This window comes from Ranitomeya imitator, chromosome 4 (assembly GCF_032444005.1).
Source record: "Ranitomeya imitator isolate aRanImi1 chromosome 4, aRanImi1.pri, whole genome shotgun sequence".
In the NCBI taxonomy this organism is placed as follows: Eukaryota; Metazoa; Chordata; class Amphibia; order Anura; family Dendrobatidae; genus Ranitomeya; species Ranitomeya imitator.
In genome coordinates this window covers 575763015-575782357 of record NC_091285.1, presented here as the reverse complement: position 1 = coordinate 575782357, position 19343 = coordinate 575763015, and the positions used below count along the sequence as shown (strand labels likewise).

The 19343-nt window shown below is 45.6% G+C and overlaps 1 protein-coding gene across 2 annotated transcripts in view; it reads left to right on the top strand.

Annotated features, from left to right (window-relative positions):
* Positions 1 to 19343, top strand: part of IGDCC4 (immunoglobulin superfamily DCC subclass member 4) — a 155028-nt gene that overhangs the window by 87883 nt on the left and 47802 nt on the right. The window contains exons 2-4 of one of the 2 annotated variants that reach the window (XM_069766359.1): positions 6993 to 7283; positions 7831 to 7972; positions 18975 to 19108. In XM_069766359.1, the coding sequence (XP_069622460.1) occupies positions 6993 to 7283; positions 7831 to 7972; positions 18975 to 19108 (567 nt within the window). The remainder of the gene's footprint in view (positions 1 to 6992; positions 7284 to 7830; positions 7973 to 18974; positions 19109 to 19343) is intronic. The other variant, XM_069766360.1, reaches the window with a different exon arrangement.

Sequence of the window (19343 nt, the reverse complement as noted above, 5' to 3'; positions counted from 1 at the left end):
TACATATGTACGACTTACAGCAATTGGATGATGTGCTCTATACTGTGTGTGTGTGTGTGTGTGTGTATATATATATATATATACTAGATTGTGGCCCGATTCTAACGCATCGGGTATTCTAGAATATGCATGTCCCCGTAGTATATGGACAATGATGATTCCAGAATTCGCGGCAGACTGTGCCCGTCGCTGATTGGTCGAGGCAACCTTTATGACATCATCGTCGCCATGGCAACCATTATGACATCATCGTCGCTGTGCCCGTTGCTGATTGGTCGAGGCCTAGGGGCCTCGACCAATCAGAGACGCGGGATTTCTACGTCGATACTGTGCCCGTCGCTGATTGGTCGAGGCCTGGCGGCATCGACCAATCAGGGACGCGGGATTTCCAGGACAGACAGACAGACAGACTGAAAAACCCTTAGGCAATTATATATATATAGATATACTCCTCAACATTGAAATTGTAACACCAAGGGCGAAAAGTTGTGGAATTATGGAAACCACAGTAGCGCTAGTAATGTGCGGCCTGGTGTTGACGTTTGGAAAAACTGATTCCACCATGGATCCATTCAGTGCTGAAAATAAAATTAGATGTCACATACCAAGCCTAAGGTGTCAAGCAGTGTCTACACAAACCATCAGAAGACATGTGCCCAACATTAGGCTACGAGCACAATGCCCAGCTAAAGGTATTCTATTGACCTCGTGCCACTGTGAGCAACCTACATGGTCTAAATGTGTTACCGTGTACTGCAGCGTCGCTGAACTTGTCTCCCATTGAGCACATCTGGGATGCCATTGGTCTGCAATTACAAAAGGAGCTGCCAGAAGCAGATCCTGATGATTTGTGTGCCCAAGTGCATTTAGAGTGACAAAACTTGCCTCAAACAACCATTAACAACCTGAAGGACAGCGTGCCAAGGCTGACATCCTCTTCTTTTCTTCCTGCTGCTGCTCCTGTGCAGGCGTACTTTATCTGTCCTGTTGAGGGCAGCGTAAAGTACTGCAGTGCGCAGGCACGGGCCCCTCTGACCTTTCCCGCCGCCTGCGCGCTGCAGTACTTTGCTCTTCCCTCAACAGGGCAGATAAAGTACGCCTGCACAGGAGCCGCAGCAGGAAGCAAAGAAGAGGATGACATCGTCTGAAGATGGGAGGCGCCGGACCTGGACCGCGACACCCATCGGACCGGGACCACCCCTGGGTGAGTATAATCTAAATTGTTTTTCTTCTCTTTCAGGTTACATCGGGGGCTTATCTACAGCATTACAGAATGCTGTAGATAAGCCCCTGATGCCGGTGGTCTTAGCTTATAGGCGAATTTTGGGGTGACAGATTCCCTATAACCCCACAGAGAATCTATGGGGTATTGTCAAGAGGAAGATGAGAGACACCAGAGCCAACAATGCAGATGAGCTGAAGGCTGCTATCAAAGCAACCTGGGCTTCCATAACACCTCAGCAGTGCCACAGGCTGATCGCCTCCATGCCACGCCGCATTGATGCAGTTATTGATGCAAAAGGAGCCCCGACCAAGTATTGAGTGCATTTACTGAAAATACCTTCCAGTAGGCCAACATTTTGGATTTTAAAATCATTTTTCAAGCTGGTGTTATAAAGTATTCTAATTTACTGAGATAATGACTTTGGGGTTTTCATTGGCTGTAAGCCATAATCATCAACATTAACAGAAATAAACACTAGAAATAGATCACTCTGATTGTACTGACTATATAATATAGGAGTTTCACTTTTTGTTTTGAAGAACTGAAAGAAATTAACTTTTTGATGATATTCTAATTTTGTGAGAAGCACATGTATATTGTAAATAGCGTTACAATGCTGCCTGGCCACTTTAAAGGGATTGTCCACCACTCAGATAATCCTTCAAGTAAAATAATACAGTTATACTTACCTCCGGTGCAGGCGCCATTCCAGCGGGGTTGGCACTAGCTCTCCCAGGACTCGTGTGACATAACATTCCCTGCGGATAATCAGTGGCCACTTCACTCTCCCCACCTTCTGACATAGCTGACGCTCGGAGGAATTCTGAGCTGCGGCTGCTCTCTCACTTCCTCTGGATGTCTGTTTTGTCTGAAGGAAGAGAGGCTGAAGTGGCAGCTGATTGGCTGCAGGGATATTATGTCACGTGAGTGAAATGGGGCCCGCACCAGAGGTGAGTAGAGGGGTTATTATTTTACTTGGGGGAAACAGCCGCTTCTTACTGTTTAGTGATCGGTGGCTGTAACCGCTCCGTGCGCGCCCCTATGACTGAAAGCAAGCGGCTACAGGGAAGATATAATTTTTTCCCAGTAGCCGAGCTTTCAGTAAGGCGACTGTACAGCGTTTTAATGCTGCTTACCTGCAGATTAACCCTATATCTGCAGATAAATTGAAGTTTTGCACATCCAGGTTCCTTTTAAATAGTGGCATCATATGTGATTGTCTCATGTACTGATTATTTTATTATTAATTTAATCTAATTTCCCCAATCCTGGCTTGTACAACACCTGGGTCAGTTGTCATAATTCGTGTCTTTTTTTTTACTTTATTTGTACACATAGTTAAATTCATCAAAAGGAAAAATGAAACCAGACTAGCCATCAGATCAACTTATTACTCTGAGAAGTCACGTTTGGCCATTAAATCTGTCACCAAGCTTTTCCATTTAATTTGAGAGCAGCATGACAAAGAGACAGAGACCCTGATTCTAGTGATGTGTCACTTACTGGACTGCTTAATGTAGTTTTGATCAAATCACTGTTTTATTGGCAGAAGTTTAACTTTAGGTGACTAGTAAACCTGCTGCCAGGTAGTGTGGCATATTAAATAAGTTCTGTATAATCCTGCCCACATCACTGATTGGCAGCTTTCTGTCAGGGCTGTGGAGTTGGAGTCCGAGTCGGAGCTCATTTTGGAGGAGTCGGTGTCATGGAAATTGAGGAGTCAGAGTCGGATAACTGGGAGATCTGCATCAGATTAAACAGTGATTTTACCAAAATGACAGCAAACATCTCAGTAAGGGTACCGTCACACAGTGGCATTTTGATCCCTACGACGGCACGATCCGTGACGTTCCAGCGATATAGTTACGATCTCGCTGTGTCTGACACGCTCCTGCGATCAGGGACCCCGCTGAGAATCGTACGTCGTAGCAAATCGTTTGAAACTTTCTTTCGTCGTCTAGTGTCCCGCTGTGGCGGCATGATCGCATGGTGTAACAAAGGTGTGCACGATATTGTATACGATGTGCGCATAGTAGCCAACAGCTTCTACATCGCACATACGTCGTGAAATTATCGCTCCAGCGTCGTGCATTGCAAAGTGTGACAGCAGTCTACGACGCTGGAGCGATATTGTTACGATGCTGGAGCGTCACGGATCGTGCCGTCGTAGCGATCAAAATGCCACTGTGTGACGGTACCCTAAGTGATATATCGCTGGAATCAAAGTCTTTGCCCCTACATTATTTGACTCTCGGTTGGGGAGCAAAAACCTGGTGACAGATTCCCTTTAATTTCTTTGGAGTGGCTGACAGATCTGCTTTTGGTTATTTCACATAGATTTTTTTTTTTGCTCAGCATCCCTCTATGTGTCAGTATCACTTAATAGAGCATGTGTAAAGGGTTTTTTCATTGTGGGACAAGCCCTTTAACTAATGAAAATGGAATCCGATGATAGACACTAACGTTAAGTTTATCCCTCTCCGGCTCTGATAATTATAGCAAATTAAAGCAGCAAAAATAAATGAACAAAAAAACCTTTAAAACAGAAATGTTCCTATATCTAAATTTTATAGGATTGACTTAGAGAAGTGACACATCTGCCATTTGTTGGATGTTGACACTGTGCTGTGACAGTAATATTGGACTCGGCAGCTATGATGATGATGATGATGATGAAGTTTTGTATCTACTTATAGGACACAGACTATAAATGCAACTCAAACTATTTTCTTTCTGTTCAGCATCCTGCCATTACTGATGATCCAAGCCTCATGTGATCAATAGTCCTCTGTTTTGAGGTCCTCTGAAAAGTATGGCAGGGCTGAGAACAAATTAGAAATAAATCAGCTTTTTCAAATGTACCGTAATTCCTCAAGGTGCTGACTCCTGGCCTCCCGCCTATATGACTATCCGACAAATGAAATTAAATTTAGTCTTCTCTTCATTGTCCTTCCTGTGATCTTCTAAAAATGTATCGCAACTTTTGTTTGACAATGGCGCACTCCTTTGCTACCTAAAGCCCCCATAAACAGTACCCTAATAGAATATTAACCTATTAACCAAACCTGCCGATATCGAAGAGCTCAGCCGACAGTCTATTGTGTATGGGGGCTTCCTACTCTCCCCCAACACATAATGTCAGGGGAGATAAGGATCCAGTATGTCCAATTTCTGACCATTAATCGGCCCATGGGGCCGATTCATCAAAGCTTTTACGACAGAAAACGAATGTAAAAGCTTTGAAAAGTCAGAAAATGTTTGAGCAAAGGCAAGGTGCTCAAATATCTTGCGATTTTTGACGTTTTCAAGCCAGTTTGTATCAAGTGCGCCTTAAATTATCAATTTCATTAAACGGGCCGCTGTTTTCCACCCCAGAAAAGCTATTTTAGTCTCTGACTGGAGTAGCAGTTTTGGCCTGGCGCATGGAGACCAGCCAGGCCGACGTAGGTTGAGTGTGCGCATGCTATGCCAGTCTTGATGAATTTGGCCCACAATGTCGGCGAGAGAATCACTTTCATAGAGACCACATGACCACTCGGCAGAACAAGTGCTCCTGTCTTTGGGGAAGTCTGGAGAGATAGTTAGCGGCTGAACGATCGGCAGAACCATCTTTCTACCAAGAGTTGTCTGACTATTGTGTATGGAGCCCCTTAGGGCAGAGACAGACTGTCGTATCACTCGTGCGAGGACCGCATCGCATTGCACGGACTGGCCCAGCACCTCTCCTGACCTGAGCAAGACAGGACCATGTATTTCTATGCAGCTGCCAGGAGAACAGATGGCCAGTACGAGGTTTGCGATGCGATCCTTTCACAGAAATACAGCAGCCTATCTCTGCCCTTAAACATTGGATTTGCTTACTCAAGTACAAGTTCCATCATGATCCCAGTCCCTGTCACATCATGTTATTGATGCGTTATTAATGCGGTTTTCATGAGTTCCATTCATTGGTGAAATCTGCAGCAGAAATGATGAAAGAATTGAGATTTAAATGTGCTGGAAATCTACGAGGGAAAAAAAAAAACTGATTTAGAGTTTATTAAAAAAAAAAGTTGGAAAATCTTCTACCAATATTATTGACCAACGCAAAACAACCCCAATGAAATCAGGAGGTTGCTCTGTGTTGTCTAGGGTTGTGATGAATACACATTACAGCTTTACCATTTGTTGTAATGTCCATGTTAGGACTTTATAATAGTACTGGAACTTGAGTTTTAGGTGGTCCCCAATGGTCCTGCAGTATTTAAGTTCCATCCGTAACTCAGCTGTATAGCGGGTGACCTCTGCGGACAGTGATTGGCTGCAGTCAGCTGAGTTATGGATGGGGTTTCGTCATTGCAGGACTGGCGTGGACCATCTGAGTGGTGGCACTAAAGCAGTTCGCTATTCAGAAGCTAACTATTCCTTTATAATATTCCCTTCTCTACTGCTGATTGTAAAATGCCAGAAAACCATTTCTTTAAATTGTAGGGGGAATAGTGCTGTCACGCTGTGTATTTGCTCTTTTATCCCCCCCCCCCCTACAATTTTCCACATTGGTTTTACAATCGTATAAGTAAAACAAAACAGGAAAAAATAATCACTAAAATATAAGACCTGTTCACTATTGGAAATAAGGCTACTTTGAATACGGAAGTTTAAGGTTGGAAGATATTTGTTTGTTCCGCAGTAACCATGGATACTCCAAAAATAGGTTGAAGGGCTCTTCAAGACTTTATATACAAGAGGGAAAGCTTTCAAATAGTCACTTAGATTGTAGGACAATAAGGGTTGGGAAAAGCCCATTTTCTGTTCACTTCGTCCTGAAAGACCATAAACTGCAAGTCCAGATTCTAGGAAAACAACTACGGTACTCTGAATGTCCCATGAAGATAATGTTAGATTTATCACTACCAATCCCCACAAACCAAGGAGAGCAGGGTTCTAAATATGATCAAACTTTTTTGATTAAAAAGGATCCGTCATCGGATTTCACGAAACGAACTGCATGCATTACTAAATAGATCTCTTAAACCTGATGGGACTGGTGAATTTACTTTGAATGTTAATGCCAGAATTGCTGTGTAATCTTTATAATTAAATGAGCATTTATGAGTCCAGCTAAAGAGTGAGAATTTTAATGAGTCCAAGTATATTCAGTGTCTGCCTACCTGCATTTTGTACTAAGCAGTGTGAGATTTCAGCAGGGAGGCGGGACACTGAGGAACTAGATGTGTGGCAATTTAGATTAAAGGGGTATCGATATAGGGACAATTATCTAGTTGCTAGTGGTCGTAACCATGGATACCTAAGGTCCTGCAATACCTTCACATGTGGAAAGAGGCAGCAAATCAGAAAAACTATACTACATTTCTAATTGGAGGTAGTTGCTAGTATTATTATTATTACACCTACTACATATTGGGATAGGATGTTGGAGCTGGGAATACCAAGAGAAGAAAATGTCCAGCTTCACCGAATCCGTGAAAAAAAGTTTCTTTATTCACAAACTTAAACATGGAGGATACAAACTTCAGCACAAACCAGTTCTTCGGAGTCTGTTAGGACCGCTGACAATACTGTATATCTGCTCTCATTTCCTATATCTTATCATGTTAGGTTATTTGTTACTTTTGTTGGATATACATGGTTCGGCTCCAATATGGTCACTCAGAATGTAAACTTGGAGCTAAATAAGCTAGCCCCATATGTTAAAGTGTTCTCATTAATGCGGCATGGTGTAAATGAACAATTATCTTTACTGCTCTCTCTTGGGTCTTTATTGTAGGAGAGAGCTCCTGGCTAGACCTTGGCTGCCGTCCTGGCCCCACCGATACAACTCTTCTGCCTGGTCAAGAAGCCATCTTGCATTGTGACCTAGATGACACAGAGGTGTCCAGTAATGTCACCTGGTGGAAAGACAATCTGCAACTGATCACAGAAGACTTCACTGTGCTTCTTGATGGATCACTTGTAATATCACAAGGAGAAGGAACAAGCATTGAAGGAAGCTACTTCTGCACCATCAAGAACTCTTTTGGAGTTTTGCAGGGCAGGACAGGCACAGTAAGATGGGCAGGTGGGTACGGATAATTTTGCAACTTGTCTCAGATTCTTAAATAGTTAAAATTGCAAATAGCTTGTAAAAGTCAAGGTTACCAACCACCATGCAGTCTCGGAGTGGCCAGTTTCCTAGGCACAGAATTCCTCTCACTAAACTCTCCCTTCTCCAGTCTATCTGGAATTAAGCAGTCAGGGTCATATTTCTGTCCAGCTGTTACATAAATGCCTCCACCCTGTTCCAGTCATTGCAGTGGTTGTCTATGCACTTTTGAACACAGTATAACCTTTTCTCTTGCCCAGAAAGCTCTCCAAAGTGCTGTACTGGCCTATATCTCTTCCCACATCTCCATTAATCACCCTCGTCTCTCTTTTACACCCAACCTGTGCGTCAGCCAAGTTTGATCTGTGATCCACACCAATTGCCACCAGTCATTCCCAGAAACTGATAAAATTTAAGGACTCCCCCTTATTACCTGAGTTTTTTTTTTAATTGTTTGGTGATATTTTTATGCCTCACATGCCATAATACATCTATTTAGTTGTATTTTTCTGTGTCTATGAAGGGTTGCCTCCTTTCCACCTGCACCCTGAACCTCAGGATGCGTTAGAGAACAGTCTGGCAAGATTTGAGTGTGGCATCAACGGGTCCCCAACACCACAAATCACGTGGCAAAAAGACCAGGTTCCTATACCTTCTAGTAACAGGTAAGTAATCAGTACTAACACTTACTAATGATAGGAATTGGTGGGGAAAATGGATTAATAGTAGTATGTTTATCTAAAAGTCTTCTTATCTAAGATATCCGTTACATGTCACGTTGCAGAAAAGAGATGTTTCACTACTGTATTCCGTTAAAAAGAAAAAAAGGGTTTTCCCACTGAGCGCACTTCTGTATTCAGATCACATTTTTTATTGGAAACACAATTCATTTTTGGAGAGGTGGCACAGTTTGTGACTGGAGCTTTGGTATTTGTTTGTAGGAACATAGGTATAGGAGGTATCAAAAGTAGCATTCACTCCCTGGTGGCTGGGGACGGGATCCTCCAGTATTAGAAATGGCACTTGGTACATTAGCTGGGAACACTGTTACAGATTTTACCTTGTGGCACAGAAGTTAAAGGGTTGTCCACTACTTTTATATTGATGACCTACTCCTAGAATAGCTGTATATGAAAGGATCAACTCATCTTGGTACAATGGCCGTTGCTAACTCCTTCAGATCAACTGCAACTGAAGAGAATAGGGGCTGATCTCCAGCACCCGGCAGCAGCCACTACACATTGTACGGAGCTGTTTACATCTGGCCTGTGTTGCAGCTCATAGCAACTGATAGGTGGCAGTGGCGGCTGTCGGACCCTCACCGGGCTGATATTGATAAACTATCCGAAGTATAAAAATAGTGGACAGTCCCTTTGTCGTTACACCTAAGTATTTGATATTAAGAATGATGATGATGGATTGATGAATGAATGGAAGTAACAATCCCAATACTCCTTTTGATACAGTGATGTTTCACATTATTTTTCAGTTCTTTCAGACGCTGAGCTGTGACTTGATAGAAGACAGTATTTTCCAGTAAGCGTGGCACATTGTCTCGTTACAATGGACTTCCAGATGTACTCTGAATGGGTGGCATAATTAATTATAGTGACCGTGGTACATAGTGTAATTGGTAGGATGTCAGGTGAAGAAGGATTGTAGACTGCATTACAGGGATGGATGTGCTTGTTGGACCTGATGGTGCAGTGGGTTAAGATACAGGGTACATATGACTATAAAGTGATGTTGAAGCAGCATATGTAATATACTGTAATGATGGTGTGGCATGAGATATGGAAACTACTGTGCATTGTAGTCCTGAAAATATAGTGCAATGTATAAAACAAGAATGGTAAATGCTGAAAGAATAGTGTAGTCCTGGAAGCAGTGCAGTGTATGATTCGGAGGGAGAGTGCAGTATAAAACCTGGGGGTAGCGTAATCCATGATGTAGAAGCACTGTGCACTGAAGATCATTGCATCGTTCAGTGTAGATTAGGGGAAGAACTGTGCAGTGTGTGCAGCACCGAGAACTGTGCAGTGTGTGCAGCACTGAAAACTATGCAGTGTACGCAGCACTAAGGACTGTACAGTGTGCGGAGCACCAAAGACTGCACAGTGTGTGCAGCACTGAGAACTGTGCAGTGTGTGCATCACCGAGGACTGTGCAGTGTGTGCAGCACCGAGGACTGTGTAGTGTGTGCATCAACGAGGACTCTGCAGTGTGTGCATCACCGAGGACTGTGCAGTGTGTGCAGCACCGAGGACTGTGCAGTGTGTGCATCAACGAGGACTCTGCAGTGTGTGCATCACCGAGGACTGTGCAGTGTGTGCAGCACCGAGGACTGTGCAGTGTTTGCGTCACTGAGGACTGTGCAGTATGTGCAGCACCGAGGACTGTGCTGTGTGTGCATCACCGAGGACTGTGCAGTGTGTGCATCACCGAGGACTGTGCAGTGTGTGCATCACCGAGGACTGTGCAGTGTGTGCATCACCGAGGACTGTGCAGTGTGTGCAGCACCGAGGACTGTGCAGTGTGTGCAGCACCGAGGACTGTGCAGTGTATGCATCATCGAGGACTGTGCAGTCAGTGCATCACCGAGGACTGTGCAGTGTGTGCACCACCAAGAGCTGTTCAGTGTATGCATCATCGAGGACTTGTAGTGCGTGCATCACCGAGAACTGTGCAGTGTGTGCATCACCAAGGACTGTGCAGTGTGTGCATCACCGAGGACTGTGCAGTGTGTGCATCACCGAGGACTGTGCAGTGTGAGCATCACCGAGAACTGTTCAGTGTGTGCATCATCGAGGACTGTGCAGTGTGTGCATCACCGAGAACTGTGCAGCGTACACAGCACTGAGGAGTGCACAGTGTGCGGAGCACCAAGGACTGCACAGTGTGTGCATCATCGAGGACTGTGCAGTGTGTGCATCACCGAGGACTGTGCAGTGTGTGCAGCACCGAGAACTGTGCAGTGTGTGCAGCACCGAGGACTGTGTAGTGTATGCATCATCGAGGACTGTGCAGTCAGTGCATCACCGAGGACTGTGCAGTGTGTGCACCACCAAGAGCTGTTCAGTGTATGCATCATCGAGGACTTGTAGTGCGTGCATCACCGAGAACTGTGTAGTGTGTGCATCACCAAGGACTGTGCAGTGTGTGCATCACCGAGGACTGTGCAGTGTGTGCATCACCGAGGACTGTGCAGTGTGTGCATCACCGAGAACTGTTCAGTGTGTGCATCATCGAGGACTGTGCAGTGTGTGCATCACCGAGAACTGTGCAGCGTACACAGCACTGAGGAGTGCACAGTGTGCGGAGCACCAAGGACTGCACAGTGTGTGCATCATCGAGGACTGTGCAGTGTGTGCATCACCGAGGACTGTGCAGTGTGTGCATCACCGAGGACTGTGCAGTGTGTTCATCACCAAGGACTGTTCAGTGTGTGCATCACCGAGGACTGTGCAGTGTGTGCAACACCGAGAACTGTGCAGTGTGTGCATCACTGAAGACTGTGCAGTGTGTGCATCACCGAGGACTGTGCAGTATGTGCAGCACCGAGGACTGCGTAATGTGTGCATCACCGAGGACTGTGCAGTGTGTGCATCACCGAGGACTGTGCAGTGTGTGCATCACCGAGAACTGCAGTGTGTACAGCACCGAGGACAGTTCAGTGTGCTGAGACTGCGCAGTGTGCACAGCACTAAGAACCGTGCAGTGTGTGCATCATCGAGGACTGTGCAGTGTGTGCATCACCGAGGACTGTTCAGTGTGTGCGTCACTGAGGACTGTGCAGTGTGTGCATCAACGAAGACTGTGCAGTGTGTCCATCACCAAGGACTGTTCAGTGTGTGCATCACCGAGGACTGTGCAGTGTGTGCAACACCGAGGACTGTGCAGTGTGTGCATCACTGAAGACTGTGCAGTGTGTGCATCACCGAGGACTGTGCAGTATGTGCAGCACCGAGGACTGCGTAATGTGTGCATCACCGAGGACTGTGCAGTGTGTGCATCACCGAGGACTGTGCAGTGTGTGCATCACCGAGAACTGCAGTGTGTACAGCACCGAGGACAGTTCAGTGTGCTGAGACTGCGCAGTGTGCACAGCACTAAGAACCGTGCAGTGTGTGCATCATCGAGGACTGTGCAGTGTGTGCATCACCGAGGACTGTTCAGTGTGTGCGTCACTGAGGACTGTGCAGTGTGTGCATCAATGAAGACTGTGCAGTGTGTCCATCACAGAGGACTGTGCAGTGTGTCCATCACCGAGAACTTTTCAGTGTGTGCATCATCGAGGACTGTGCAGTGTGTGCATCACCGAGGACTGTGCAATGTGTGCATCACCGCGGACTGTGCAGTATGTGCATCACCAAGGACTGTGCAGTGTGTGCAGCACCGAGGACTGTGCAGTGTATGCATCATCGAGGACTGTGCAGTGAGTGCATCACCGAGGACTGTGCAGCGTGTGCAGCACTGAGGACTGTGCAGTGTTTGCATCACCGAGGACTGTGCAGTTTGTGCAGCCCCGAGAACTGTTTAGTGTGTGCATCATCGAGGACTTGCAGTCACCGATCAACTGTCCTTCGGAATTTGAAGTAAGGCCTGAAGTCAGTTACTCCTACGGTGATCCGGCCACCGACTACGCACCTCAGTAAGATGTTGCCTTCCTCTCTCGGCACGACTCTTACTGGCTCTCCTTTGTGCTGATCTCGTTTACACTGTTCCACAATATTCTTCCCTTCTTATCTCTTTCTTAGGATACCGCCGCAAGGTAGTGCAGGCGCGGTTCCGTTACGTTCTGTTCTGTTCGCTAGGCACCTGCGAGGACTGTGCAGTGTGTGCATCACTGAGGACTGTGCAGCGTGTGCATCACTGAGGACTGTGCAGTGTGTGCATCATCGAGGACTTGCAGTGTATGCATCACCGAGGACTATGCAGTGTGTGCATCTGCAGCGCCCCAGAGACCTGGTCGTTGCAGTATAGCGCTCTGCCACTAAGGGGAGCAGCGGTACGTCTGATGGCACTAAGGAGTTCTCCTGACCAGGTATCACTAGAACACATTACACTTCACACTCCGGCCACTAGGGGGAGCAAAAGGCTTTATTTATTGGGCCACTCCTCACATTGGTAAAACTAGAGGTTGGGGAGGAAGTTAGTCAGAAGCTGACTGGGTTGGAACCAGGCAACATCCGGTGGCAGGGGGTGTTGCAGGGAGAAGGCACAGGGGGGTCCCTGGCAGGCGTGGGAACCTGGCAGGTGCCTAGCGAACAGAACGTAACGGAACCGCGCCTGCACTACCTTGCGGCGGTATCCTAAGAGAGAGACAAGAAGGGAAGAATATTGTGGAACAGTGTAAACGAGATCAGCACAAAGGAGAGCCAGTAAGAGTCGTGCCGAGAGAGGAAGGCAACATCTTACTGAGGTGCGTAGTCGGTGGCTGGATCACCGTAGGAGTAACTGACTTCAGGCCTTACTTCAAATTCCGCTGGACAGTTGATCATAGGTTGGCTGTCTACCTTTCACACCTACGAAGACATAGGGGGCAACATTGGGAGAGGGGCGTCTCTAGGGTCCCGGAAGACCTCCAAGCCTTCCCGTCAAACGGGTGGCGTCCTAGCCATAACATACCTGGGGGACGTTAGAAACTTGTAACATCTGGAACCAAAGAACGAGAGAGAGAGAGAGCTGTAGAGAACGAACGAAAGAGAACAGCAGTTGTGAGGACTATTCCGAATGCTCAGCAGGGTAGGACTACACCCAGGCGCTATTGGTAGGCAACGATTTCCATCTGCGATGGAAACTCTGGATGTGCCCATTGGACCGGCCGGTCTCAGAGAGCCCTGTTGAACGTACTCTGGATTGAGGATCTTGAAGCCTTCAGTAAAGAGTTAAAGAGACTGCAACCTTGTATCCTCGTTATTGACTGCGCCTTACACCATCACCATCCACCTTACTGGGAAGCCCTGGGGACATACTTCCCCTGTGGGAAGTTATACCATCCAGCTGCCATTCCATCACCCCAGTGGACCCTACAGAAGCGTCGGTCACCCTGACCGAACACCACAGGTGGCGTCACGAACCCTTGACAGACTGTGCAAATCCCTTTACTGGACGCCCCTTAGCAGGGTCACGGACCGGGTGTAGCCACCGTGACAGCCTCAGAACCGAACCAGAGAGGCCCGGTACCGAGGACTCGTGGCCCTGTGTCTGGGGGCGCTCCACATCACTGAGGACTGTGCAGTGTGTGCATCATCGAGGACTTGCAGTGTATGCATCACCGAGGACTGTGCAGTGTGTGCATCACTGAGGACTGTGCAGTGTGTGCATCACTGAGGACTGTGCAGTGTGTGCATCATCGATGACTTGCAGTGTATGCATCACCGAGGACTGTGCAGCGTGTGCAGCACCGAGGACTGTGCAGTGTGTGCATCACCGAGGACTGTGCAGTGTGTGCATCACCGAGAACTGTTCAGTGTGTGCATCATCGAGGACGGTGCAGTGTGTGCATCACTGAGGACTGTGCAGTGTGTGCATCACTGAGGACTGTGCAGTGCCTATTACTGGACTGTGCTTGTATAATGTGTAGTGTGTTGTGGGATGTGCGTGGCTGGAAGGATCATGGAGTTTTTCTGGAAGGTGTGTGCTCTCTGTATCATCATACCCACAGTACAGTGAATAGGAAGTGTCCTTTCTGGGCAGCACATTGTGAATACCTTCCAGGGCTCTTCAGTGTTTGTTACAAAAAGTACCTGCTGTTTCTCTGGATAGATTTTCCTGAAACGCTGGAAGGACAGAGCAATGTGCATTACTGTAGGCCGGGGTAATCGGAGTGTGCCACATGTAGTGCAATGTATCATACGGTAGGCGATTGCAGTATGTACCAGTGTGAGGAGCATGCAGACACGCTGGGGGACCCGGTCTTTTCTTACTGGAAGGATTTCCATCACTAGTAGGATGACGCTGTGTCCATGCTGGAGCTGTTGTGTAATGTGCATTCATCGAGGTGTCTGCTGTGTCCATAAGATCTCATTATTATTATTATTATTATTATACATTTTTATAGCGCAATTTATTCCATGGCGCTTTACATGTGAATACAGGGCAAATATAGACAAATACATTAAACATGAGCAGATAACAAGGCACACGAGTACATAAGGAGGGAGGATCCTGCCCGCGAGGGCTCACAGTCTGCAGGGGGTGGGTGAGGATACACTAAGAGAGGGAAGAGCTGGCTGTGCGGCTGTTCAGTAGGTTGAGGATCACTGCAGGCTGTAGGCTTGTCGGAAGAGATGAGTCTTCAGGTTCTTTTTGAAGGTTTCTATGGTAGGAGCGAGTCTGATGTGTTGGGGTAGAGAGTTCCAGAGTATGGGGGAAGCACGGGAGAAGTCTTGGATGCGGTTATGGGAAGAAGAGATGAGAGGGGAGTAGAGAAGGAGGTCTTGAGAGGATCGGAGGTTGCGTGTAGGTAGATCTCATTCAGATCTCCATTTATTTCTCCAAGTGATAAATAACCAATTTTCATCATTGTTTTCGATCTGCTCTTCAGCGTTTGGTCCGTTTTTACCATCAGTTTCATCATTCTTTCTTACATGCAAAAAAATCTGATGTAGAAAAAAGGTAGTTTTCCAGCTTCATAAATTGAACCAGCCGAATGTTGCTGTAAGTGAGCTGGTTATTCCTTCAAAAAATTTGATGGAAGTTTCTCATGCTCCTCCATGCAAACAGTAAAGAATGGACAGCACTAGGGTATATCGAGGATTCCTTCGGACTGCTGAGTTTTTCACACACCTATAAACTTGAATGGATGAATTTTCATAAAAAAATGGACGTCTCTGTTTTTTATTTGTAGACACTTGGTCCACAAAAGACACAGACATGTGAACAGTGCCATAAATAAAAGGCTAGGGCTACATGATGACTTTGGCCACAATACCTGTTATGGGACCAAAAGTTTCTAGGTTTTGCTTGTACATAGAAACACAATACAAGTGATTGGGATCGCATTGGAACCCCAAGGGTACTATGACCACAAAATGCAAGTCGGAAAATGTCTGATGTGCCTGAACGTTTTGCGATTTTTTTCGTCACGGTCGCTGTACCTTCGGGGTCACAATGTGATCCCTATTCACTTGTATGGCGCTACCATGTAGCAGGAACACCTATTGAACTTTGGCTGCTCGACATGTGCTGGGGCAAAGTCACTGTGTAGCCCCAACCTAATGGGTACTTGTGCTATCCATGGAAAACACGTATAGTACATGTAGGGGTATCACAGTCATCTGCACGAGGCCTTACAGGACTGCAGTGTATATTTACGGAAGGACTGTATGCGGTCTGGCATATCCACGCCAGACGAGTGTAGGTCATGCTCCAAGGCAATGCACAGCCCGGCTGCGGATCTCTCGACCTGAACAAACAGCCTAATATACAATGGGTAAAGTAAGTATTTGATACAATGCCAATTTTGCACGTTTTCCCACCTACAAAGAATGGAGAGGTGTGTAATTTTTTTTTATCATAGGTACACTTCAAACTGTGAGAGACAGAATCTACAAAAAAACAAACAGAAAATTACAGTGTATTATTTTAAAATAATTAAATTGCATTTTATTCCATGAAATCAGTATTTGATCACCTACCAACCAAGAAGAATTCTGGCTCTCACTGTACCGGTTAGTTTTTCTTTAAGAAGCCTCCTACTCTGCACTCATTACCTGGATTAATTGTTCCTGTTTGAACTCTTTACCTGTATAAAAGACGCCTGAATATACACTCAATCACACTCCAACCTCTCCACCATGGTCAAGACCAAAGAGCTGTCTAAGGATACGAGGGACACAATTGTAGACTTCCACAAGGCTGGGATGGGCTACAGGAAAATAGGCAAGCAGCTTAGTGAGAAGGCAATAACTGTTGGTACAATTATCAGAAAATGCAAGAAACACAAGATGGCTGTTAATCTTCCTTGGTCTGGGGCTCCATTCAAGATCTTGCCTCGTTTGGTAAGGAGGATTTTGAGAAAGGTCAGGAATCCGCTCAGAACTACACAGGAGGACCTGGTCAATGACCTGAAGAGAGCTGGGACCAAAGTCTCAAACATTATCGTTAGTCACACGCTATGCCATCATGTCATTCAATTTGTTTTAATATTTACTTACCGATATGTAATGCTGTGGTATATGTTTAGGAAGGAATTTTTGGTTCAGGACCTGCGGCCCCGGTCAGATGACCTGAGCCGCTACTAGGATTGGTCCAGGAACATTAGAAAAGAAGGGTTGTGTCCCTCATTCAATTATGCATTGACTAAGATCGGCATCGATCGAAACGCGTCGCATATTTCTCCACACTTGGGCATTCGCATGTACGCAAGGATTTACTGAATTGCAAAGATTTTACAAATTAATAAAGTATCCCGTTTTATGGAGCTGGAACGCCTCTCTTCTATTGCTGCTATTACCACTCGTCCTGGTCTCTGACGAAGTTCCGAGCACCTGCGTCTGATCGGTGAGCTGGCTGCGGTCTCACAAACCGCATATTGTTTTATTCACTGCTTATATGCCATCATGACTTAAAATCCTGCAGGGCATGCAAGGACCCCCTGCTCCCGCCAGCACATGTCCAGGCCTGCGTGAAGTTTGCCAGTGACCAACTGGATGATCCAGAGGAGGCATGGTTGAAGGTCATGTGTTCAGATGAGACCAAAACAAAACTTTTTGGTATCAACTCCACTCACCGTGTTTGGAGGAAGAAGAAGTATGAGTACAATCCCAAGAATAGCATTCCAACGGTGAAGCACGGAGGGGGAAACATCATACTTTTGGGGGTGCTTTTCTGCAAAGGGGACAGGACGACTGCATTGTATTGAAGGGATGATTGATGGGGTCAAGTATAGTGAGATTTTGTCCAACAACCTTCCTCCCTCAGTAAGAACATTGAAGATGGGTCGTGGCTGGGTCTTCCAGCATGACAATGACCCGAAACACACAGCCAGGGCAACTAAGGAATGGCTCTGTAAGAAGCATTTCAAAGTCCTGGCGTGGCCTAGTCAGTCTATAGACCTGAACACAATAGAATATCTTTGGAGGGAGCTGAAACTCAATGTTGCCCAGCAACAACCCCAAAACCTGAAAGATCTGGAGAAGATATGTATGGAGTAGTGGGCCACAATCCCTGCTGCAGTGTGTGCAAACTTGGTCACGAACTACAGGAAACGTCTGACCTCTGTAATTGCAAACAAAGGTTTCTGTACAAAATATGAAGTTCTGTTTTTCTATTGTATCAAATACTTATTTCAGGCAATAAAAAGCTATTTAATTATGTAAAAATCATACAATGTGGTTTTCTGGATATTTTTTAAGATTCTGTCTCACACAGTTGAAGTGTACCTATGATAAAAATTATAGACCTCCCCATTCTTTGTAGGGGGGAAAACTTGCAAAATCGGCAGAGTATAAAATACTGTGTGGCTGTTAGTTTGGGTCAAGGGGCATGGCTGGTCTGTATGCAGAGTATGGACTATGCTCACCTGAAAGCAACTATTGCAGTGATTGTGTAATGTAACATGGACAGTATATATATATATATATATATATATATATATATATATATTTTTTTTTTTTTTTTTTTTCACTCTACATATTATTTAATTCTAGGGCACTTTGGTATATGTAATATTAGTGCTTCCCTTTTATTGGTGCCCTCTTCCGATTGCTGTAATTCAGCATTTGGATAAGAGCCTTTGCATGGCTGCCAACATTCTGTTAGTTACGGTATATACGGAGGGGAATGGGGCACTGGAGCGGTGTATAAGTGTAACAGACCTTCAGCCCCTAGTAAAATAATAAAAGTGTCATGGAATAAACTATCCGAGATGCGGAGATTGTGCAGAAGGCTTGACCGGGGGGATGTACATTACGTGAAGAGGTGTATAATGTATTGCCGGCTGGATGGCATGTACGGTATTACTGTTGGACGACTGGCACAGTATATTACCGGCGAGTGTCGTAATGCTTTCCTGGAAGGATGGCCCAGTGTTCGTTTGGAATGATGACACATTGTATTACCGGCTTGATGACTTGCGGGTTGGCACAGTTTTATTATCAGTTGGATAGCCAAGCGAGTTACTGGAAGCGTGGCTTGCTCCTAACTGTTTTGATGTTGCAGTCTTTGGGGCTGATGCATTGTTGCATGTTTGTTATTTTTTATTTTTCTTTTCACCTATGTTTCATCTGGGTCTAATTGTTCTTTTATTTTGAACCATTTTTAAAGTTCATTTTATATCTGTTTATATGTGTCGTTTTTTTTTATGTTTCTCAAATGCCATTGTGAACAGAGTTTATTATTTCCCGATGTTTTCTCCCGATTTGTGTTTTGCGACATTTTGACAAATCGCAAAATTTATCACAAATGTACTTTAGTCCCCCCTGAAGACATTTTAAGGACACCAGATGTTTTGGTGCAATTTTGCGAAATGTGTGACTTTTTCCACAAAAAAAAGTTTGCTGATAAAAAATAAAGACCATTTTGACTTTGCCCAACATTCATGAACCACGTTCACCATTATGAAGAATTTGGCATAAATAGTATCGGCTAGAAGGTCTCCACCTACAGAGGGCGTCCCTGATTCTGGAGACCTCGGCTCAGAAGTTCTGTGTTATATTTCAGGCTCGTCATCCTTCCTTCTGGTGTCCTGCAGATCATTGGCGTCCAGCAGGAAGATGAGGGGTTATATCGCTGCGTGGCTGCCAACTCACTGACCATTCGATATAGCAACGAAGCTCAACTTTCTGTACAAAAAGGTCATTTCATGCTTCTTTTACTATTGTAAGAAAAATCAGAGTCGTGTGCAGTTTAAAATATCTGGAAAATAATTGGTAAAGACTTAAAGGGGCATTCACTGATCACCATGATTAGCAGAATGAAGTGACCACCATGTGCCAGCAAGCTCCACGTCCCCTTTTTTCCACAGCTGCGGCCCCTTACATGTGAGTGCAGATGTGACTTGTTCTGCAGATGAATAGGACTGAGCTCCAA